General features: G+C 49.2%; 1 protein-coding gene across 1 annotated transcript in view; it reads left to right on the top strand.

The window, feature by feature from the left end:
• Nucleotides 1-1614: 1614 nt before the first annotated feature.
• Nucleotides 1615-21802, top strand: part of EVA1C (eva-1 homolog C) — a 33664-nt gene continuing 13476 nt past the window's right edge. Inside the window, exons 1-4 of the mRNA XM_058800163.1 lie at nt 1615-1844; nt 14220-14416; nt 17662-17785; nt 21390-21542. Coding sequence (XP_058656146.1) covers nt 1718-1844; nt 14220-14416; nt 17662-17785; nt 21390-21542 — 601 coding nt within the window. The 5' untranslated portion in view covers nt 1615-1717. The remainder of the gene's footprint in view (nt 1845-14219; nt 14417-17661; nt 17786-21389; nt 21543-21802) is intronic.

Raw genomic sequence — 21802 nt, 5'->3', positions numbered from 1 at the left:
GCGGGTAACTGGCTGAGTTCAGGGCAAACACTGTCCTTATCTGAAGCAGCCAGCAGCAAGGGCTTCACCTGCAGAGCTGCTGTTCCCTCTCCCCATCTGTGTTTGAGCTGCAGATGTTTCAGAGTGATTTTATACTGTTATTTCGGCATCTTTGATCCCCTTTATCTGAGTCCAGTAACACTTGATGGAGTGTCCCTGACCTCGGACAGGTTCATGTGAAACCTGTTTTGTTCTTATCTGCCCAAGACTAAGGAAGCATAGGCTAATATATGTGTTACCCTGTTGTTTTTCTGTGTGTGAAGAGTAACAAAAGTGGATTCAGATTCAAACATGAAGACCAAGTTGTTCAAAGTTCAGTGTAACCTCTGAAAAGAAGTGCCAAACTTTGGAAATTCAAATCTGGATGCATTCCAACTTCAGTTGGAACAGGAGGAGAGGAATAGATTTAACACAATTCGTTTGGTTCCATCATCTTTCACTGACTCACTCGGGGTGTTTTTTTCAGGAGATCAGTGTGATCATGCATGGATATTCATGTTTACCCACAGCCCCAGGAAAAAAGATCCTTTTGTGCCCCATTTCCAGTGTTGGTTCTAAGCTCTCTTACATGAGGACAGCTCTTACAGGAACTGGAAGCTGTCCTGATTTATTCCCTTGGGTGCCTCATCCCTTAAACGAAGCACCAAATTATATTGGAAGGTAGTTTAGCAGGTAGCAATGACAGTTTGTTTGAACTTCTCACTGGTTCACTTTTCTGTATCACAAAAGATTTCAGGGAACGACTTGAACTCTCTCAAAGTGACTTCAAGATGTTTCCTCACTTTGCAGTGAAGGCTTTAAGCCAAGCCTACACACTCCAGGCACGCTGAACTAGAGTCCGGGACTGCGGTCGGGTGGTGTCAGTGCGAGTTCCTTTTGCAGCAAGGAAGAGTCAGTGCTGTTTGCCCGCTGCAATCCCTCATCCGGAGATGCTGCCAGGCGCAGGTCCCAGCTGGCTTCCCTCAGAGACCCGTGAGCCGAGCTGGAAGGGCAGGAGCGGGGCTGGAGCAGCAGCCTTGGAGGGGTCTGGAACGGGAGCCGAGGTGTGAGGGCAGGAACGGGGCTGGAGCAGCCCTGGCAGGGTCTGGCACGAGAGCCGAGGGCGCCTGGAGTAGGGAACGCAGGGAAGCTGGGCTGCGGGAACAGGGAGTGATGGGGAGCACCTTGCACCTGTCTCGGGAAAAACACAAGCGGGGAAATGTGGTCGCGGTGTGTGTGCAAGTCCGTGACCGTCCTGCCACCATTGCCAAGCAATAATGAGGGGGGAGACGGTGAAATCGAGCCTCTTGTCCGGGAGGGAGGCGCGAACGGCTCGGAGAGGGGTGGGGAGAGCCGGGGAGGGCGGGCGAGGTGCAGCCGGCTCTGAGTCAGCCCGGCCGCGCGATGTGCGCCGAGGGCAGTGCCCGGCGCGGCGCCGCCGGGAGCCCGCGTCCCTCCCGTCCCTCCCGTCCCTTCCCGTGCCTTCCCCGCCGCCCCCGCGCCCCGAGTGCCCGCGGCCGCCGGACCCGCTCCCGCCGCGGCCGCTGGCAGGGCCGCTCCGCCCTCGCCCTCCTCCTCCTCCCACGCGGGGCAGGGGCAGCCCCGAGGGCGCCGGGGGGGCCGCGCCGGCAGCCGGGCCCGGCTGCACCATGTGAGGCGGCGGGGCTGCCCCCCGGCCCGAGCCGCGCCGTCCCGCACCATGAGGGACGGGCATGCGGGGCTGCACCCACGCCGCGCTCAGGTAGAGCCCGGGCGGCTCCTCCGCCTCCTGTCCTGCGTGCTCCTGCTGTGCGGCGCCGAGGTCGCGGCTCTCGCCGACTTCTCAGGTACGGGCGGGCACCGAGCGGCGGCTCCCGGCTCCGGGGGCTCCGGGGGGCTCCGGGGGCGGGCACGCCGCGGGCAGGGTCCGGCGGGGCTGTCAGACCCCGCAGTGCCCTGAGGGGACCGGCGCGTCCAGCGCAGCGCCGCGGGCTCCCGGCCGGAGCGCGCCCGGAGCCGCGGATTCCCGGAGCGCTCCGTGCTCCCTTCGCGGGGCCGGGGCCGGGCCTGCACCCCGGGCAGCGCGGGGCCGACGTGCCGAAAGGAGGCGGGAGGAGGAGAGGGTTAAGGGCTGCCCGAGGGGCCGGCTGGGCAGGGACACGGGGAGCGGAGCTGTCGTTGCGCGGTGGGAACGCTGGGCGTGGAGCGGCCGGGGCCTGACCAAAAGTGCGTGGAAATCCCTGGAAAGGTTCCCACTTTCTCCTGGAGACTTGGAGTCGGGCCCTGAGGGAGCGAACAAGTGCTGCCCTCCTCTCTGCTGGGAGGGAAGCTCGGAGCATGAGAGGGGTGGATGAGGGGAGTCCCTTCCCGGGGAGCAGAGGCACCCGCTGCCGCCCAGGAATCACAGATCTCTGCGAAGGTGCTGCATCACCGCGGGAACTGGGGAAATATCCTTGTTTCCATCAAGATGAGGAAGCAGCCTCTATTCTTTGTAACTTTTCTTTGTAACTTTCACTCTTGTAACTTTTCTGGTGCTCCCGGACATCCCACTGCTGTTATTAAGTCATTTAGAGGGGTTGTTTCTCTCCTCTCTGTGTGTCACAGCGAGCGCAGCATATTCCTGGCAGCTGGAAGCTTAAGGAACTGCCTCTAGGGCAGAAGGCAAACCTTTCCCGTATTGAACAGAGCAGAACTTCCCAAAAGCCAGTCGAGTGCACTGGAACAAAGTTAATATATAATTAATAGCCAATATGTGCTGTTATGCATTTTAATATAGTTCGTGTTGATACAGTTCAATATGCTGGTCATGGTTCTGCAGAAACTATTTCCTCAGCAAAATACAGAAAAATACAGTTTGTAATTTTTAAAATTATGTCCAGCTCCACGAGCCTGACAATTTCTAAGCAAGCAGCCATGAAATATAAAGACCAGAATTATGTACTTGGATAAGCTACATTTCTCATATTAAATTCCTTTCACATATAAAAGGCTCTTAAATGCTTGCTGTCTCATCCTTTGGTGGTGGTTTTTTTTTTTTTTTTTTTTTTGCTTAACTGCTGGTTTGGGATGTTAGTTTTGGAATCACATGGTGGTTCTCCACAATAACATAAAACCAATGTTCACATTTTCCTTTTCAACTAGCCACTGAGTTAAAAAATATCCCTTTATGTAGGAAAGTTCCTCTCAAAAAAGTCTGTTCATTTTTAAAATTATGTTATTTAGATAAGGTTATCCAAGATTAAATTCAGAAGTACTCATTGTGCACTGAGTTTTCCAAATAGGTAGAATGACCAGAGAAAAAAGCTGTCTCACCCCAGAGATCAGTATTAAACATGACATGCAGACGTTTCAGTAAATAAAATGTAGAAAAGGAAAGCAGACTCCAGAATTCCTACCAGCCTGGGAAGCTCCCAGGTCTGAACAAATTCTGCTCACGTTTTAATTATAACATGGAGATCTAATCTAGAATGACAGAAAAGACCAAAATACTACTGTAACCTTTAAAAAACAGTATGCAGAGCATAGGGAGAAGTTTTTAGCGGCTCCCAAAGCTGGTGCTGTGTCCCAGGAGCTGGCAGAGGTGAGGGGACACCCTGCAGTGCCATCCTCAGGCCGTTTGATGCTGTTAAAGGAGTACGAGCTCCAGAACAGCAGCTTGCAGAGGAGTCTGTGGAGTTGCTGATTTCCCTTCTTTGCTCCCTCCCTCGGCAGGAGCAGCAACTGGATTCTCCTGGACTCTGCCACAAACCTGGCCTGTTCCAAGCGCCTTGCAGCTGAAAGCGCAATGAGGCCTCTACCCCCAGAGCCCAAACTCTTTTCCTCTCTCCTCCTCTGCTCGCCATTCTGAGAGCTTCCAGAATTCCTTCCTGCCCCGCTGCCAGCCTCCAGCACCTGCCCGTGTCATTTCTGTTCCTCCCCTAATGCAGGTCTCAGTTGTGCCAGCGGTTCCACCCTGCCCGGAGCCCTTTGTCCATCACCAGCCCTCGCCGTGTGTCTGTAACAACCCGGGGATGCTCCCTCTGGGATCTGTGGGATGCTCTGGAAAGGGGAGCAGGGAGCAGTGTATAGGGAAGGGTTATTACTAATATTTATAACTTGGGATTTGGGGTCTGTATTTTTTCTACTACTGACAGCTGCAAGTCCTTGCTCTCATCTGTCTAGCTTTTAACTATGAGAAAAAAAATCTGTCTATTTCGTTGGCTTTTTTGTTTGGTTGCTTAGGTTTTTTTAAGTGAGACATTTCTTCACTGTGCAATAACATTTTGTGGATTGGTATTTTCTAGGGGAGAAAAATGTTCTGAAATAAGACACCAGCAGCAGCTCAAAATTCAACTCTGTGAGAACAACTCAATTGTTTCTCTTAATGGAAATAAGAGTTTCTCTTATTTTGACACAATAGTTTCTCTTATGTTGACACAATAAAGATCTGCATAATCAATGTTTTTCTGGCAGCTTGAAGCAATAAACAAGAAATTTAGATGTTGGACTCGATGATCTTGCAGGTCTTTTCCAACCTTAATGATTCCACAAATCTATATTTATTAGTTCCATTAGTTACTGAAAGTGGAGAAGTGCTCTGAGGCCTGCAGTCCTCAGTGTGATTAATTTTTCAAAGTGGAATCCAGGTATTCATGCCCATATTTAAACTGAAAGAAGAGAGATTCAATCCACAGTTCTGTCCTTAGACCTTCATGAATATGACAGTGGTCCTACAAATACAGAATTTTCTTCCCCTCATGCCTGTTCTTCAAAGCACACCTTGTTAACTAAAATTCTTCTTTATTTTCTCAGTGATCACTGGTATCTTTCACAGTTTGGATCAGGTCCCATTGCAGGGGGCTGCTGTGAATTTTGCTGGTTCTCCAGTCTCTGAGCACCCTGGGCTCTCAGGACAGTACCACAGGAGCCATTTTTCAGGACATCAGGGCTTCAGGACATCAGGACAGCCACTTTTCAGGACATCAGGACAGTCCTTTCCTCACAGCTCCTCTGTGTTCAAGGGCTGGTTCCCAAAGCAGGCCAAACAAGAGTCCGCAAACCCAGCAGACTCTTCCCAGTGTTTCACACTGTGGGTGTCCCAGCTTCTGAGAGAGCGCTGGCTTGGCTGGGATGGTGGCACTCTGTGGGACCTTCCAAGAGCAGGGATCCCGGCTCCTCATCTTCCTCATGCCCTGCTCTCCATGCTGGAGTGGCAAAAGGCCCCAGCTCTCCATCCTATCCCCACCCCTTCCCTGTCTGTGGGACCTTCCCAAGGGCAGGGGTCCCTGCTCCTCATCTTCCTCATGCCCCTGCTCTCCATGCTGGAGTGGCAAAAGGCCCCAGCTCTCCATCCTATCCCCACTCCTCCTCCCACCTTTTCCCTGTCTGCTGACAAAGCAAACTGACCCCTTCTCCATCTGGGAACAAACTCCTTCTCTCTGGGAACAGCGAGGAACATCCATTCACCCCTTTTTGTGCTCCTTCCTCCCTTTGCTGTTCTCCTGCTGCTCTGAGCTCGGGCTGGCCTCGCCTCCTTGGCTCGCTCTCCACTCAGTCTCCCTTTCCTTACCTGAGTCCCAGCCAGGTTTTCTGGGCAGCTCTCAAGCAATGTGCCTGTAACTGAAGATCAAAAATGAAGTAATTGTGATTGCATAACTGGGGTGAGGAGTGACTTTCTGGAGTTAACAGAAAGCAGCCACTTCTCAGGGGTAGAACCTTTTAATCTCTGTCCACTGGTGTCAGGTTTTCTGTCTTTTCCTGCAAAACAGTTCAGACAGCACTGAGCTTCGCTTTAGCTCCACAGACTTGGTCTCCTGACCCAACCACAGGAACAAGTGGATCTAATGAAAAAACAAACCAGTTCACCCAAGAAATGTAATCTGCTCCTGTGACTTCTCTGCATTAAAAGTTTCCATTAAGTTCTGTGGCATTCACCCATCCCAGATTCTCCCAGCTAAAAGGAAAGCAAACAAATGCTTTGTTTGTAGTAATGTGGCAGGATCAATCACTACCAACCACAACGATGCAGAGGTTTTTCTGTTGGCTTTGTGTTGGTCAGATGAAGTCCTGTACAAATTTTCTTGAGTCAGTTCTGTTGACTCACCGTGGCAATTGTAGCATGTCCTTCCAGCAGGATGTTTAAAGAAGTGCTGCAAGGAGTGATGCAACAATGCATCTTCTCAGCACTGCCTTGTCAAAGTCAAGTGTTCATTGCTTCATTGAAGAAAAGCATTTCATGTTAGAAATGTGTTTCATTTCAGCTATGTGTGAGTTAAACCTCAAAGTCTGGTTTAAAGTTTCCCTGAGTGAAGTGGGCTCTGGTCTGGGATTTGTTCTGTGGAATAAAGAAGTGTGTGTCAGAGCAGAGATTTTAGTTTAGATCATGGTGCTGAGACCCAAGGTTTTGTTTCAGGCTTTTTCCTGCAGTTCTTTTTGCCTTTCTGAGGAAGTGTAACTTATGAAAGCACATTTCAGGTGTGTAATATTTTTTGTTAAGTCCACTGATGAATTAAGGGATGGTGTGATGCCCTTGCCCCTAGAGATGTTGGGGAATTCAGACACAGACACAGAACTCGAGTTCCTGAGCTCCGCTGCTCAGAGTCCAACACGTTTGAGTCTCTCAGATTCTCACAATTTGGGGCAGAACTCTCTCTGTTCCCCTGGCACACTGCTGGCACCTGACACCCCATATGCTATTTTTATTCCAAATAAATAGCAGGGATTGGCTTCCCTGTGCCTTTCTGTTCCATCTGCTGCTGAATCCTTCGCAGTGAGGCAGAGCTCCCAGTCTCACCTTTACTGGGGAAAGGCACTACAGACTGTTCCAGACAAATACTCCGCTCTTGTTGGACGTGTCCCCAGACACACAGGGCACTGTCTGACCAGTCAACACTTAGCACAATTCTGTCATCTGCCAGCCATAATGTACAACTGAAACAGAAATATTTTGATATATTACCCAACACAGAGAAAATAGTGTCTTAAGGGAGCTGAGGAGCAGAAGGAGGCGTGGTCATGCCTTATTTGTTCAGCATTGGTGAGTCATTTCATCTGAATTTCTAGGCATTTTAAGAGTTTTGCTTCAAAGGTCTATTGTGTGCCTTCTGGCAACAAATTAAATACCAGTGAGGTTTGGCTCTTAATTTAGAATTAATTTTAAAACATCACTCACTATATAAGACCTAATTGAAAGCCTATGGTCACTGGAACAACTCCCAAGGATTTCACTGGGCTTTGGATGAGGGTCTCAAAGCCACAAATATCTGTTTGTTTTTCTTCATTGTATTTAATCTTGGATGGGAAGACAAGAATTATTCTTTCAGAATAGTTTTGTAGTTTTTAAACTTCATTTCTTTGGGCTAGAACTGAGTAGAAGACAAAGAAATGTTGGTGTAAAGAAAATCATCAAGTGCTGAGAGTGAAGTGGGGAGTGTATTTTTGCTTTTCTAGCTTGGACTTGCTGTACTATAAACCATCATAGCACTGCAGATCTGTGAGCTGCCAGATTTCTGATTTTTTCAGATCTTTTCAGATTTTCTGATTTTTTCTGAATATCAAATATAAATGGGGATACAAAAAAATGCACAGCTTGAGTCAAAGTTGTGTTTCCAAGAGAAAACCTGTGTTTTGTTTTCTGAGGTGGCAATGAACAGCCCCCTGGCTCTCCTGGGGAACATGAAGGTCCATGATCATACATCTGAGTTTTCAGACAAACATTTTCCTCCAGCCCCTGAGGTTCTCCAGCTTGCAGGCTTTGGGAATATTCAAAGTTTTTTCTCTTTGGGCATAAAGAGTCTCTCATTCTGTCTCAGAAACAGTTGCTGCCCACAGAGCCTTTCTCTTGTTACTTCTTGTTAATGGCACTGGAAGAGGCTACTCTGTGTCCAGATCAAAGGAGGATTTTGGCAAGGGCAGAAAAGAGCTTTAAAGTCTCCCCTAACCCATGGCTCTTGTCAGCTGCTTTAGATGGGATGGAGAAAATCTTCCTTTTCTACTGCACTAGTTCCACGTTGGGTCCAAGACACGTGTTTGCCCTTCTGGCTTCACGGAGTAGCTGAGAGAAATATAACTGGATGTTGGGTGGAGTTTACTGCAGACCCAGGGGTTTGGGGACCAGGAACAGCTTGCCTCTTCTTCCTGACACAAGAAGGAAATAAAAGCAGAAAGCAAGTGAGAAAGCACAAGTGCATAGGGATCTCTCCAGTTCAAGTCCAGGTTGATGAGGCGCGTAAGTGCAGGGTTGGTGTGTAAGTGCAGCATTGTTGTGCAAGTGCAGGTTCATGTGCTTCCCCGCTCTGCAGAACTGTAACTCACAGAACTGCAAGGCTGAGCTGAGTCATGCAGAGGCAGAGGCTTGGTGGTTCCTGGAGAAACTGGGACCAAAATTTACAGGTCTGTTGTTTACTCATGATGGTTTGGCTTTGTTTTTCCAGGAAGAGCTCACAGTTGGCTTCTTGTGTGCTGCTGCTCTCTGAATAAACCCTGTTTAAACTGGAGTGTGGATGAGGCTTTGCACTGAATTATCTGATGGCTACCTGGCCCTTTCTCTGGCCAAAGCAGAATCAAGCTCTTGCTTAATTTGACCCTCAGATTTAACACACAGTGGGAATTAGGTTCAGTAATTCAGGTTATGATTCATGTTATGATCCACAAGGGGGAAAAGGAAGAGAATCTCCTTAGGAAAGCATTCATGTGGATAGAACAGTTCATGGAAAATGTGACTGGTGTCTTGACCACTGCTTTGATTACCCAAAGGCATCCTCACCACTAACTTCAGCATTTTCTTCTTGCAGACTTCATCTGTCAGTCAGGCCAGTGGGAACAAATGCTCCCCTGGCATCAGGCTGCTGGCTCTCCAGGATAACCATCCTGCCACTCCTGCTGCCAGTCCTCTTGCAGCATTCGGCATTGAGACTGAATTGAAAGGGGCAGCTCAGGCTTCAATTGCCATGAAACTTGTAGGAGCTTTGTTTCTTTGAGCCCTGCACCCCTCAGTTTGAAACTGGCCATTAAGTTTAAAAAATGTTGAGCTGAGTAAAGGAGTGGCAGATGGACAGAGGTCAGGATCTCATAAGATTCCTCTCCTTAGAAATGGGCACCTGAAAAGTCTCAAGGACCAATTCTAAGAAAAGCAGCAACTTTGAGTGCTCTGAAGCCAAAGTAGGCATTTGGAAATGGAATGGGGTTTGTGGTCACTGTCTTATTACTGAAACTAGATTATGCCTAGTTTTTCCAGGGAAACATCTATCACTGCTTTAAAAAAAAGATTTAGATAATACAAAAAACCAGAGTGATTATATGGAAAACATTTTCCTTGCATAGAAAAACAACTTTTCATGCTATCTCTGCAATACAAGTGAAAGTTGGTAGGGTTTGAAGTTGGTAGGGTGGTAGCAAAGAGAGCAAGGGTTGAGTAAAACGATGAAGCAAGAAACATAGTGTCATGACTTTTAGAAACATTGCAGCCAATTTGCAAACAGCAGGTGACAGGAATGCCCAGAGAGCCCTGTGCACAGAGAGCCCTGGCACAGCAGGACCTGTGGCACAGGCAGGTGACAGGAATGCCCAGAGAGCCCTGTGCACAGAGAGCCCTGGCACAGCAGGACCTGTGGCACAGGCAGGTGACAGGAATGCCCAGAGAGCCCTGTGCACAGAGAGCCCTGGCACAGCAGGACCTGTGGCACAGGCAGGTGACAGGAATGCCCAGAGAGCCCTGTGCACAGAGAGCCCTGGCACAGCAGGACCTGTGGCACAGGCAGGTGACAGGAATGCCCAGAGAGCCCTGTGCACAGAGAGCCCTGGCACAGCAGGACCTGTGGCAGAGCTGCCCCAAGAGCAGCAGAGGGTGTGGCAGTGGGATTCGGGCTGAAACTCAGGAGTTCATTTCTCCTCAGTGCTTCCTTCACAAGCCAACAGAGAAAACACTGCTGGAGAATTGCTGCAGCACCAAACACCAGTCAATATCAGAGCCGTGCTTCCAATGGTGTTTGTAGTAGAGGTTATCAACTATTCTGCTATCACTGCGTGAAATATCTTCCTTCAGATGCACCCAGCTGCCTTGTGTATTTTTAATGAGAGTTGGCACAGTTCTTCACAGAGAGCTGTGGGAGCTGATGGAGATTTACCGGATGGATTATCCTTCTGGGACTCCCACAACAACAGGTGTGCTATTTCTATCCATTTTGCTCTAAAATAGATGGGTATGTCTTTAAAATGAGCTGGCAAATTTCTGTGCTAATGAAACTAAATTGAACAATACACAGGAACTGTGTTACTAAATCTGTGTGTGAAGGCCCAGTTCTGAGGACCTCCACAGCCTGTGGACTGCTCAGCCTCAGCCTCTAAAAAGACTGCACTGCAAAGTTGCTGTCCTACCCAAAAGACATCACCTGAGCCAAGGCTGTGATTGCTTTTAGTGTGGCTGGGCACTGGGCTCACAGCCTGGAACGCTCTTCTCCCTGATCCCTGCATCTGGGGAGCTCAAACACACAGAGAACTTTCAAAATTCCCAGATTCTCAGTGCTTTTCAGCAGAAAAAAAAAAAAAAAAAATTGGATTTCCATACCTTCAGGTCCACTGCTACTCTTATTGTCACTATTCAAAGTGATTCTGCCAGCTATAACCCCTTAAGAATTCTTTCTCATATAAAGAAATATCTATTTATTCTCCTATGCCAGTTTGGGGGTTTTTTTGTCAGTCATTTTAAAAATCATTTATCAGTTGTCCTTTTCAGTGAAAAGTGATCAGTAGGGCTTTGTCCAGCTGCTCAGCCTCAGTGTTTTGTGTGGTTCTCTGGTGCTATGTTTTTTTAGTTGAAGTTCTTTGTCAAGCCAGTGGATGCTGTGACTAATTTGGCTAATTCTGGAAGAAAGGATTACGCCTGGATTCTGTGCTGGTGTTTGAGTCTCAGTAAAAGATTACAATGAGTGAGTGGTCTGGGTTAGACAGACAGTTGGGTGTGATGATACCTTCTGGCCTCCCAATAATGGGATCTTTTTGTGCCTGTGTGCTTTGGGCTTAACTTCTGAGCCAGCCTCTAATGTCTCGTGCATGATTCCAGATGCAGGGCACTCCGTGCATTGCCATGAGTGTGTGTCCTGGATAAATGGGAAAGTGCCTGGTGGGGCTTTCACACAGGGTGTAGAGATGTTACTGGGACACTGCAGTAGTGCCAGGCTTCCTAATTTAGACAATTCTCATGGCAGTTAGCTTTTTTGGTAGAGTTTCATATTGTTTTAAAGAGTGACATCTATTATTTCTGGAAAAAGAGGAAATTTAAACCCCTCCTCATTACAGAATGATACTTGGAAAAGTAACTGGTACAGCTGAACACCATCTCCCCCTCCACTACCTAACCCAGAAAACAAGGAAATAAAAAACAATATTAGGTTTAAAACATTAAGTAACCTGAGGTTTTTTATAGGGTCTGGTTACGATTCTCTTTGCTCAGGGTAAGACACCCCAAAAGTCACGAGTGTTCTGATTGCCCAGCCCAAGTGAACACAGAGCCATGGCCCCACTGCATGCATGCTGGCTGTGCTCCAGCCCTCCCTGTGCCCTGCTCTTGGGGAAAGGGAATCTCCCTGGCCATCCAGGGGCTGGGGAAGGCCTCTCTGGCCTGCAGGGGACCAGGACTGCAGGGCTGCTGTAGTCCAGCTCCCATTTAGCCAGTAAAACAAAGCTTTCCCCAAATTCCCAGCTAACTGATACTGATGGAGTAAACACAGTAGGACAGAACAGGGAGCTGCCCCAGGAGGAGGAGTTCAGCCCTCCCAATGCCCTCACTCTGATCACCATGGCTGTTACTACTGGTGTCAGATCAGACCCGATTGCCCCCCAGCTTTACTTTGTTGTTTGGCTGAATTTGCTCCTTGTGGGAAAATCTGTTTCTGAGCAGAAGCCAGTAACAATATGGAGATGCACATGGTCTCAGGAGGGTGAAGCTTCTGCCAGGGGACTGCAGCCCACACTGCCCAGGGAAGGAGGAGAAGCAGCAGCTGCTGAGGAAAATGATGGGTGCAGGGCAGGCAGTGCCCACCATGAGGAGAGGGGACAGGAAAGAGCCTGGGGTTTTTCAGAGGAGGGTGGGAGGAAATTGTGACTTTGGGGTGGGAGTTCTCCCTCAGCACGGGCTGTAAGCTGCCAGGGACTGACTGCTCCACGCGTGTCTGTGTGTGCAATAATGAAAAATGCAGCTTTACCTGGGCTGCCTTGTGAGATGAGCAACTCAGATACTGTGTCACCACTCCTCTTATCAGAGAACATTAGGTTTCAGCAATTTCCATTTCTATTTTTATCCCTCATTGTGTGCAAATACACAAGGATTTTAGTGACAGCAGAGTCATGTTTAAGCTGCTTGGAAGGCTGGAGAGCAAGGTATCTTATTTTCACCAGCCCATCTAACGTCATTTTTACAAGTGAACCATATTGCTCCTACAGAATCAGAGCAAGTTTTTTGTAGAGACATTTTCTTACAGGATTGAATAGTTGCAATTGTTGGAGAAAGGTGCTTAGGTGCTGGATTAGGAATTTGCAGGATCAAAGTAGCAGTTAAGATGCCAGGGAACTCATCCAAATCACAGCATAGCTGATATTCTTTAGGGAATACTGGACTGTTTTGTATCCAGCACTCTTGGCCCCACGTAACTTAAAACCCGAAGAACCGAAATGATTGAACCTATTGGGTGGTACCTGTGAGGGTGTGGGGTGCCCACAGCCCATGCAGGGCTGCATGCCCTGCCCCTGTGGCCCCTGTGGCACGGGGGTGATGCCAGAGCAGTGCCACAGGAGCCCCTCTGCAGCCCTGGCCACAGCGGAGTCACCCGGGCGCACCTGGGCACCCGGCCCATTTCCCTGGCACCTCTCGGGAGCAGCCTGACAGAGGAGGGGCTCTGGCAAGGAACTCCAGCTATTTGTGATCTCAGTTACACAGAAAATGAAGGGGATGGGTCTGCTTGTGAACTTGGTTATTGTTTTTAACCCATGAGAAGCTGTGGGGATTGCTGCCAGACCGGTCTCCTTGAGCTCCAGAGTGCAAATGCAGAGCGTGACATTCGTCCTGTCCCAGCTCCAGGGCCCAGCCTGAGGTCAGTGAGGGGAACTGAGCTACAGCTCTGCTGCCCTGGAGGTGCATCTGCCTGGCTCCTGTCCTGCCTGGGCTCTAGACAGGCAACAGGAAAGGTAACAGTGGAGCAGGCTCCTCCACACTCAATAGCTGACAGGGAAGCTGGTTTTCCTTATGCAGATGCACAGCTGGGGCTGGAAAAGATGCCAGGGAACTGACACGTCTGACCCATCCCTGGAAGTGTTCAAGGCCAGGCTGGATGGAGCTCTGAGCAATCTGTTCTAGTGGAAGGGAGCAGGGGGTTGGAATTAGGAGATCTTTAAGGAACTTTCCAACCCAAGCCATTCTATGATTACATTATTTTCCTATCTTTTCCTTGGAATACTAAAGTTTCTATTTAAAAACTTTTCTGAAAATTGCTTGTCTTTGGGGAAAGTTTATGAAGGGCAGAAGTGTGAAAATTAAATGGCATATTTTACTTAAAGGGCAAATTTTAATTAAATAAAAGGAATGACCTTTTTTTCAATATTTTCTTTAAGAAAACTAATTTTTGTTTTAACAGTACAAAAAATCTCCTGATTCGGCCACAACAAGAAATGTTCCCACAAGAAAATGTGAGGGGGTTTTTTCCTCCATTTTATATATATATATATATATAAGTGTGTGAAACACAGCTGCCCACGAGCCCAAAAGTGCAGCACATCCTTTTAACAAGATGTATAAGGAATAATACCTTAGGTAGCTGGAATGCAAGAGCCAGGCCCAGAAAACCCAGCAATGCCCTTCTGGCTGCTGCAGACACACCCTGGGACCGTGAGCAGCCGGGGCTGAGCCCTGGATTGTCCCTGCAACACATCCTGCTGCAGTGCTGGGAGGGCTCACACGCCCTGGGACCGTGAGCAGCCGGGGCTGAGCCCTGGATTGTCCCTGCAACACATCCTGCTGCAGTGCTGCAGTGCTGGGAGGGCTCCCATGCCCTGCCCCAGCCCTCGTGTTCCCAGCCCGAGTGCAGGGAGCACGTCAGGGTGACCCATTCAGAGAGCTGGGTGGCTGCAGGCCAGACCTGTAACCTTGACTGCAGTGCCCTTTCCGGAGGCTGGCTGTGGTTTTGTGATTATCTAAGGCGCTTGTAATTTCCTGTGCTGGTGGTAACGGGCTGAACGTTTTCCATGTTTTCCAGGTTACCTCACGAAGCTGCTGCAGAACCACACGGCCCAGGCCTGCGACGGGCAGCACCTGAGCCTGCACTGCCCTCGGCACTCCACCATCAGCGTGCAGTCAGCGTTCTACGGGCAGGACCCCCGCACGTGCGGGGCTGGGCAGCCTGGAGCCAGCGTGGCAGAGCCCAGGGACTGCGTGGCACCCACCTCTCTGCAGGTACCGCGTGTTGTAAACGTTCTCAAGGTACACAATGGTTTCCCTGCCGTTTCTGTGCAAGTGTTCTCAACCTGGAACGAGACAGCTCTGTAGCTATGACGCCACCCAAAGTGTTACAGCCGGAAGGGTTTGTCTGGACAGCAGGGGATTACCGTGGGATTGTGAGAGCTTTGGAGATTGCCTTCCATTGTGACGAACCTGGCTTTGGAAACCCCATTCCTAAAGTTCCCTAAAACAGTCTGCTCCTTTCCATTCAAGGGCTGCCCATGACTGAGCTGACCAGTCCTAATCCATCACACAGGCCCTCCTTGGCCCCAGGGGAGGATACAAGCCCCGGACAGAGCAGAGTTACAAATCCAGCTAATAAGATAAGATGACATGCTGGGTGGCATTTGGCTTGCTGCATGCCTGTCTTCCCTCACTGCAAAGGCACAGCAACAGCTGAACAGCAAATCCAAAGAACTTCTGCAGGTACCTGCGTTTCTGTGTCTGCCTGATTTGTATCAGCAACATCCTGTGGCTTGTTTGCTGGGCCTGCTTCAGTATAACCTAAAATGATTTATACTTCATCAATTATTACTTTCTGCTGCAGAGACTTTTGTAACAAGGTCTGACTTACCCTGCTGTCAAAGGCTTGCTCCATCTTAGTGAAAAATACCCAGTGTTGTTCCAAATTCAGTAAATCCTTGCAAAAATGAGTAGTCGGTGGAATTGAACATGTTCTGTGTGTTAAACTTGTAAATGCTTTACAGAAGTTTTGATGGAGTTTGCAGCTCCGTTTCTGTCTGTAGGCCACACGTTCCTTCTTGACATCAGGAATGTCTGTTCCCACCACCACTGAGCTGAAGGGCATTATGAAGAGGTTTGGCAGTAAAATCCTCTCTGTAGAAACAGTGTTAGGGCAGTTTTCTAAGTGTGGCTCACCCATGATGTACTGCAATTTTTGAGGACATTCCAGACATGACCTGTGGGCCATGTGAAAGTACATCTCTCCATCAAAACCAGCAGGCCAGAGGCATCCTTAATGTTATATTGCTGGCTGCAGTAAAGTGGCACCAGCTATTATTTTGGGCTTGTGAGTGCCTTTGTGAGGTCTCCATGGACAGCTTTTCCCCTGGAATATAATAAACACAGCATGGGGTAACTGTTCTATAAACTACCATCATCATTTGGCCACTGGGGCTGATCAGAGGCAGGAAAGCATTTTGGCAAGGCCATGAATTTGTGTCAGATACAAATGCTCTGCATCTCAGGGAGTTCCAGTTCTGTTACATCTTGTAAAGTGATTTCTTAGAAAAGAGCAGCAGCGACCTCATGCCTCCCTCCCTTCCCTCTGGAACCTGCAGTGTGCACAGCAGCTGACGGTGCCCTGTAGCTGGGGGAAGCACCGCAGGCACTCTGTATGCCAGAGGGCTCGTGCAGAGCTGGTCTGGCTGCAGACTGTGACTGCCCCTGCTATTTTGGTATCACTGTTTGCTTTTGTGGCTCTGCACAGCATCATGACAGGGCTGCTCACATTAGGCAGCAGAAAACACAAACAGATGCACAGGAGATGATTCAGCTCAGGTGCAAACAGAAGGTGACTCAGCAGGGGACAGCTATCTCTGTTTACTGAAGATGTAACTCTGTTTCACTGGTCCCTTCCAGAACTATCCCAATCAACAAGGAGTTATTTTTTCTACTTGCAACTCTCTAAAAGGAAAATTGACTGACGGAATTAAGTCTGCTGTGCTTTCCTCCCCTTTTAAACTCTTCAGAGTGCATTTAATGCTGAAAAAGTGTTGGATGCATGTCCTCTCTCCCTGCCAATGGGAGCTGCAGGGTCACTGCAATGTGCTGCCAATGTGTGTCACTGCTGCTTGGAGGGAAGGTTTCCAGTGATGACACAGAGACCCAGCCACTGCCAGCTCTCTCAGCCTGGAAACAGGAATGCAGCTTGTGCCACCACAGTGGGAAATCTGTCATTAGGTCTCTTGGTATCACTGAGACCTCTTCTGATGAGAAGCAAAAATTTCCATAGATTTTGAGTGACTACCTCAAACTATCAGAATGGGTTATTACAGTTACTCCTGCCAAGAGTGGGGAGACCTGGAGATAACACCCTCCTTTGTCACAGCCTGCTGGGATTTTAAACACCATGAATCCTGTGTACAACCACACAGAATATCCAGAAAGAGTGTCAGAAAAGCCCTCCATTAACTGAGTTTTGGAGGCAAATAAGAATTCCTAAATATACTGCTGCATTTAACCTGGGTGTTTTTAGGTATTTGGCTTGTGACTGTTAAAAGCTGGACAGACTGGCCCTGGCAATGGTGTCATGTTTTCTGCAGCTGCAGTTCCAAGAGCACAGCTGGAGTGGGAGCACCAGTGTGAGCAGTGCAGGCACTCAGTCCTTTTGCCACACAACACTTTGCATATGACACTGCTGACCTGCTGTGCTCTGGCTCTGCTGCCACTCCCAGGGAGGCTGCACTGTCAGGACCAGGATCTATTGCTGGGCCAGTGAATTTGGAGTAGATATGGCCTTAGAACAGCACTGAAAACACCCCACAAAACCAGACATGGAGGCTGAGGATAGACTTGCACATCTGTGCTGCCCAATCACACCAGTTCTGGAATTTGCTGGTGCCAAGTCGAGTGAATACCTGATAATGCGTGAAACTGCAAGGCAGAAGGAAGTGTCCCTTAAGCAGGAGGCTCTACACACGGCTTACAGCTTGAGTGGCACCTGGCACTAGTCAGACTCTTGCAAGTGAAGGGTACTTACAGAGCATGTTCAGGCCCATGTAAGCAGAGCAAGAAGTGGTTAAGAAGACACCTTTTTTGTTGCTTTCCCTGGACATTGCACTCCCATAAATGTGCCCAGGAGTGTACCAGTGCCTCAGGTATGACAGCTGGGGCTGTGTGTCTCCCTGTCCTCTGGCTCTGCACCACCGAGGCTGTGGTGGCACTCAGGGCACCTTGGCAGCCTCCCCAGGGGCAGAGGGCAAAGTGACAAACACCAAGTTGGTGGCATCCTCATGTGCTGTGAGCGTGGCTGTGATGAATGGTTCCCATAAACTTCCCATGACTCCAAGCCCAGCACAACTGTGGCCTGGATCCAATGATGCAGATGTTTCTTGCATGTTTATAGCCTAAAAGCTGTGATTTCTCTCCTGTGTAGCACAAAGTACAACTAAGTGTTTTCATTGCTGTACAGCTTCATACCTTGTTGTCAAGACTATCCTTTTTGCCCATTGTTCTAGAAAGTACTGGATGAATGCCAAAACCTGAGATCCTGCCAGCTCCTTGTCAATAGTCGGGTTTTTGGGCCTGATCTGTGTCCGGGGACCACTAAATTCCTCCTTGTCTCCTTTAAATGCAAACCTAGTAAGTAATCTTTATCAGGCAAATGTGTTTTTCTGCGTGTTTTGTTGCTTGTTTGGGTTAAAATGCCTCTGCACAAGGCTTTGCATAAATCCATGTGAGGTTTTGGGGCTCTTGGATTGATAACAAATTGTTCTTTTCTACTTTAGCTTAGCTCTCCATTGTGTTTGCAGCTTCAGGGTGCTTTAATGAGCAGTGTACTTTGGCAAGGGCAGATGTCAGACATCAGACTAGAAAGGAAAAATGTTACGGAAATTATTTTCAGTGACATAGCAGTGATAATGTCATACCAGAAAGAGCTGAGCAGCAAAACCACGTGCTTGGGCTAAGGATCCAAATGAAGAAGGCATCCTAGGGAGGAATATGCAAAAAACACTTAAGGAGCGGGGCCCAAAGCTTTCAAAGATTGAAAAATACCTCCTGTGTATGGAATAATGGCCAGAAGATACATGTGCTGACTTGGGCAGAGGCCTTTATTGTAGAATCAGCTGCGCTCTGTGCAGGTATTCCATGCTGAATGTGAAGGGACAAATCCTGCCTCAAAGGGAATCCACTTGGTAAACACGAGAAAGGGGAAGGACGATTAAGATAATCCTGATGAGGTTTCCTCTCCTGGTGGTTTGTAATCGTTCTCATTGTGGCTGTGGTATTGAGAACGAGCTCCAGTAGCCCGGGGGCTCAGCTCTTCCCAGTGAATTCCCGCTGTGGCTGCAGTGGGTCCCAAAGAAAACAGCTGGCTGATGATTTATGGGCGAGTTCACCAGCCAACACACAAACACCGACCTCAGAGAAGCACGACGGGGTTTCTTCGATCAGGGCACTAAGGTAGATATCAGGGGTAGGACAGGAGCAGGGGGCAAGCAAACTGAAGGGCCAGCTCACCATGGGAAGTGGAAGCCAGAGCAGAGAGATGGAGTGGAGCAGGCAGATGTTACCTTTGGTAAAGCACTGACTCAGGAACTCCCAAACAATTAGGGGGAATCATTAGGGGGAAAAATGCATGGAATTTAAAATTTTCATTATCTGTTTTATATCAAAAGTTTAATTACTTTTGTATATTGCAATTACCAATTGTAGATTAATAGTCCATTATTAATAGCAGATGGATTTGAATATCATACAGTGTCTGTGTCATTAGAAATCTTTTTTTGCTAATCAAAAGTGAATTGGGACACTGTTCATTACTTTCAGAAGCTGCTCAATATTTTTTCCCATGGGAGATGAGCTTCTTTGAGTATATAGTATTTTCTATGATCTGAATTTTTAAAAAGCTGATCAAAAATGTATTCAACAGTAGCTGCTGCCTTCAGAATTGAGGACTAGTCCAATTCCAGTGCAAATGACATGATTTCTAGTGGCAGGAAATTGATATTTGTGGGTAAGATACCAATATTGCTAGTCTTGGCAGTGGAAAACACCCTTGCTCAGGAAATCCCTGCAGGATAACTTCAGGTATATTTTGCAGTCTCCTTGCCTTCAAGTGGGCACTGAAGCAGTTGTCTAAATCACTGGGGTTTTCAGCTATTTAGAATTATTGTTGCCATGTCTTTGCAGAGGTTTATGTTGGGCTCTCCTTGCCTGGTACCACTTGGGGTTATATGAAATTCCACAGCCTCTCCAGCAGAGCCAGGCAAACCCAGAGTGCAGCTGCAGGCTCTCAGTCAGTCCTTGGGCACAGACCCCAGGTTCTGGCCTGTTTATGTGTGCACAGCATGGCACGTGCTTCTGCAGAACTCACAACCTGCAGGAGCTCAAGTATTTTTCAAAATGTTTCCAAAAATGTTTTCAAAATATTTTTCAAAATCACTTTTTACACTTAAGCTCGTGGCTGTTGATGAGCTCGAATGGAAAAAACTGGACTTTTACCAGGACCATGAACCCATTGTTTTATCTGTTCTGTTCTGGATGAAACAACAGAGTTTTCATTCATGAGTACAGAGGAGGTTTTTCTCTCCAGCTCCCAAAGAACCAGCATCCACCCTTCACTCACTAACAATGAGGTTTCCCTTTTCTTCTGCTCAGCTCAGGAATCTCCTTTTCCTGTTTTCACATTTTTGAGGACAGAAAAACTGGAAGAGAATAAACTCTTCTCCCTGACCTTATCTGCAGTAGAAAGGGCTGGCACCACAGCTCAGCCAGAAGGATTTAAGAAGGTGGAGTGCCACCAGCAGAGTGGCTGCTCAGGCCAGGAAGAGCCCTGGTGGCCAGGTGGCAGGTTTAAAGGAGGGATAAGCCATAAGGGTGAGCTCAGCGCCTCCCCACCTCTGCTGAGGGTGCTGCCAGGGTGCCTGTGCCAGCTGGGCAAGGGAGGGGGATTATTTCAGGCTCCTAATTCACATCACCTTGCCAGTCCAACTTTGAAATGAGCCCTTGCTGGATGGTGCCACCCAGGGAAGCACAGCGGCCTTGGTGGAGCAGTGCAGGTACAGCTGAGAGCACTGCGGGGCTGGGATGGGGACCTGTTCTGCCCTTGTGCCCTGCCCTTGTGCCCTGCCCTTGTCCCTGCCCTTGTGCCCTGCCCTTGTCCCTGCCCTTGTGCCCTGCCATTGTCCCTGCCCTTGTGCCCTGCCCTTGTGCCCTGCCCTTGTGCCCTGCCATTGTGCCCTGCCATTGTCCCTGCCCTTGTGCCCTGCCCTTGTGCCCTGCCCTTGTGCCCTGCCATTGTCCCTGCCCTTGTGCCCTGCCCTTGTGCCCTGCCCTTGTGCCCTGCCCTTGTGCCCTGCCCTTGTCCCCTGCCATTGTCCCTGCCCTTGTGCCCTGCCCTTGTGCCCTGCCATTGTCCCTGCCCTTGTGCCCTGCCCTTGTGCCCTGCCCTTGTGCCCTGCCCTTGTCCCTGCCCTTGTGCCCTGCCCTTGTCCCTGCCCTTGTGCCCTGCCATTGTCCCTGCCCTTGTGCCCTGCCCTTGTGCCCTGCCCTTGTGCCCTGCCATTGTGCCCTGCCATTGTCCCTGCCCTTGTGCCCTGCCCTTGTGCCCTGCCCTTGTGCCCTGCCATTGTCCCTGCCCTTGTGCCCTGCCCTTGTGCCCTGCCCTTGTGCCCTGCCCTTGTCCCTGCCCTTGTGCCCTGCCCTTGTGCCCTGCCATTGTCCCTGCCCTTGTGCCCTGCCCTTGTGCCCTGCCATTGTGCCCTGCCCTTGTGCCCTGCCCTTGTGCCCTGCCATTGTGCCCTGCCCTTGTGCCCTGCCATTGTCCCTGCCTCGCCCAGCGCTGTCACTGAGTGGTGCCAGCCCTGCCTGTGACTGAGGCACCAGCAGAATGCAACAGGGTCCCCAGGAGACACAAAAGGGAAGGGTGAAACTTCTCTGGCTGAGCAGGAGTGCAAAGAAAGCCAGGAAAGCAGGGAGGCTGTTTCACTGGGAAAGGAGATTGGCAAAATGAGGGTTTTCTGTTCTCTTCAAGATGGAGCCACAGGCCCTAGACGGTCACCTGGGCACAATTCATTTGGAAGGAGCTCTCTGCTCTTGACTTTGTGCCTGGCTGTACAGGTGCCACGTGCCACTTGAACAGCATTTGCAGGAAAGCTGTTTCTGTCCTGCTGCTATCTGCTATTAACAGCCCAGCCATTTAAATTGCCTCACGCTATCATATTGCTGTTTGCTTCTACTCCAGCTGAATACAAAACCAAATCAGCATGTGAGAACCAGGAACTGAAGCTCCACTGTCAGGAATCCAAGTTCCTGATCATCTACTCGGCCACCTATGGCAGATGGGCACACGAGGAGAGCGTCTGCTCAACCCAGGCGGAGCACTCACCCCCCTTTGGTATGTCTGGGCACCACCGAGGGATTCTGCAGGCAGGAGCACAGGGAACAGGAACACAGGGGGGAGAAACTGCAGCTGCAGGAGCAATGGTGTTCTGAAAGCATCTGTGATGGAAAAGAGAGAGATTGTTTCTGAAACTCAAACAAATGGCCCCGTATGAGGGAGGAACATAGGGTGAGAAATGCAGCAAAGTAATGAACTTTCATATAGTTAATCAGTTCTTCATATGATTGGCATCAAGAACTAGTTCCCTTGCCTGT

The sequence above is a fragment of the Ammospiza caudacuta genome, chromosome 2 (assembly GCF_027887145.1).
Source record: "Ammospiza caudacuta isolate bAmmCau1 chromosome 2, bAmmCau1.pri, whole genome shotgun sequence".
Lineage (NCBI taxonomy): Eukaryota > Metazoa > Chordata > Aves > Passeriformes > Passerellidae > Ammospiza > Ammospiza caudacuta.
Note: the sequence above shows the minus strand (reverse complement) of the source record. Positions and strands in the feature narration are given on the sequence as shown.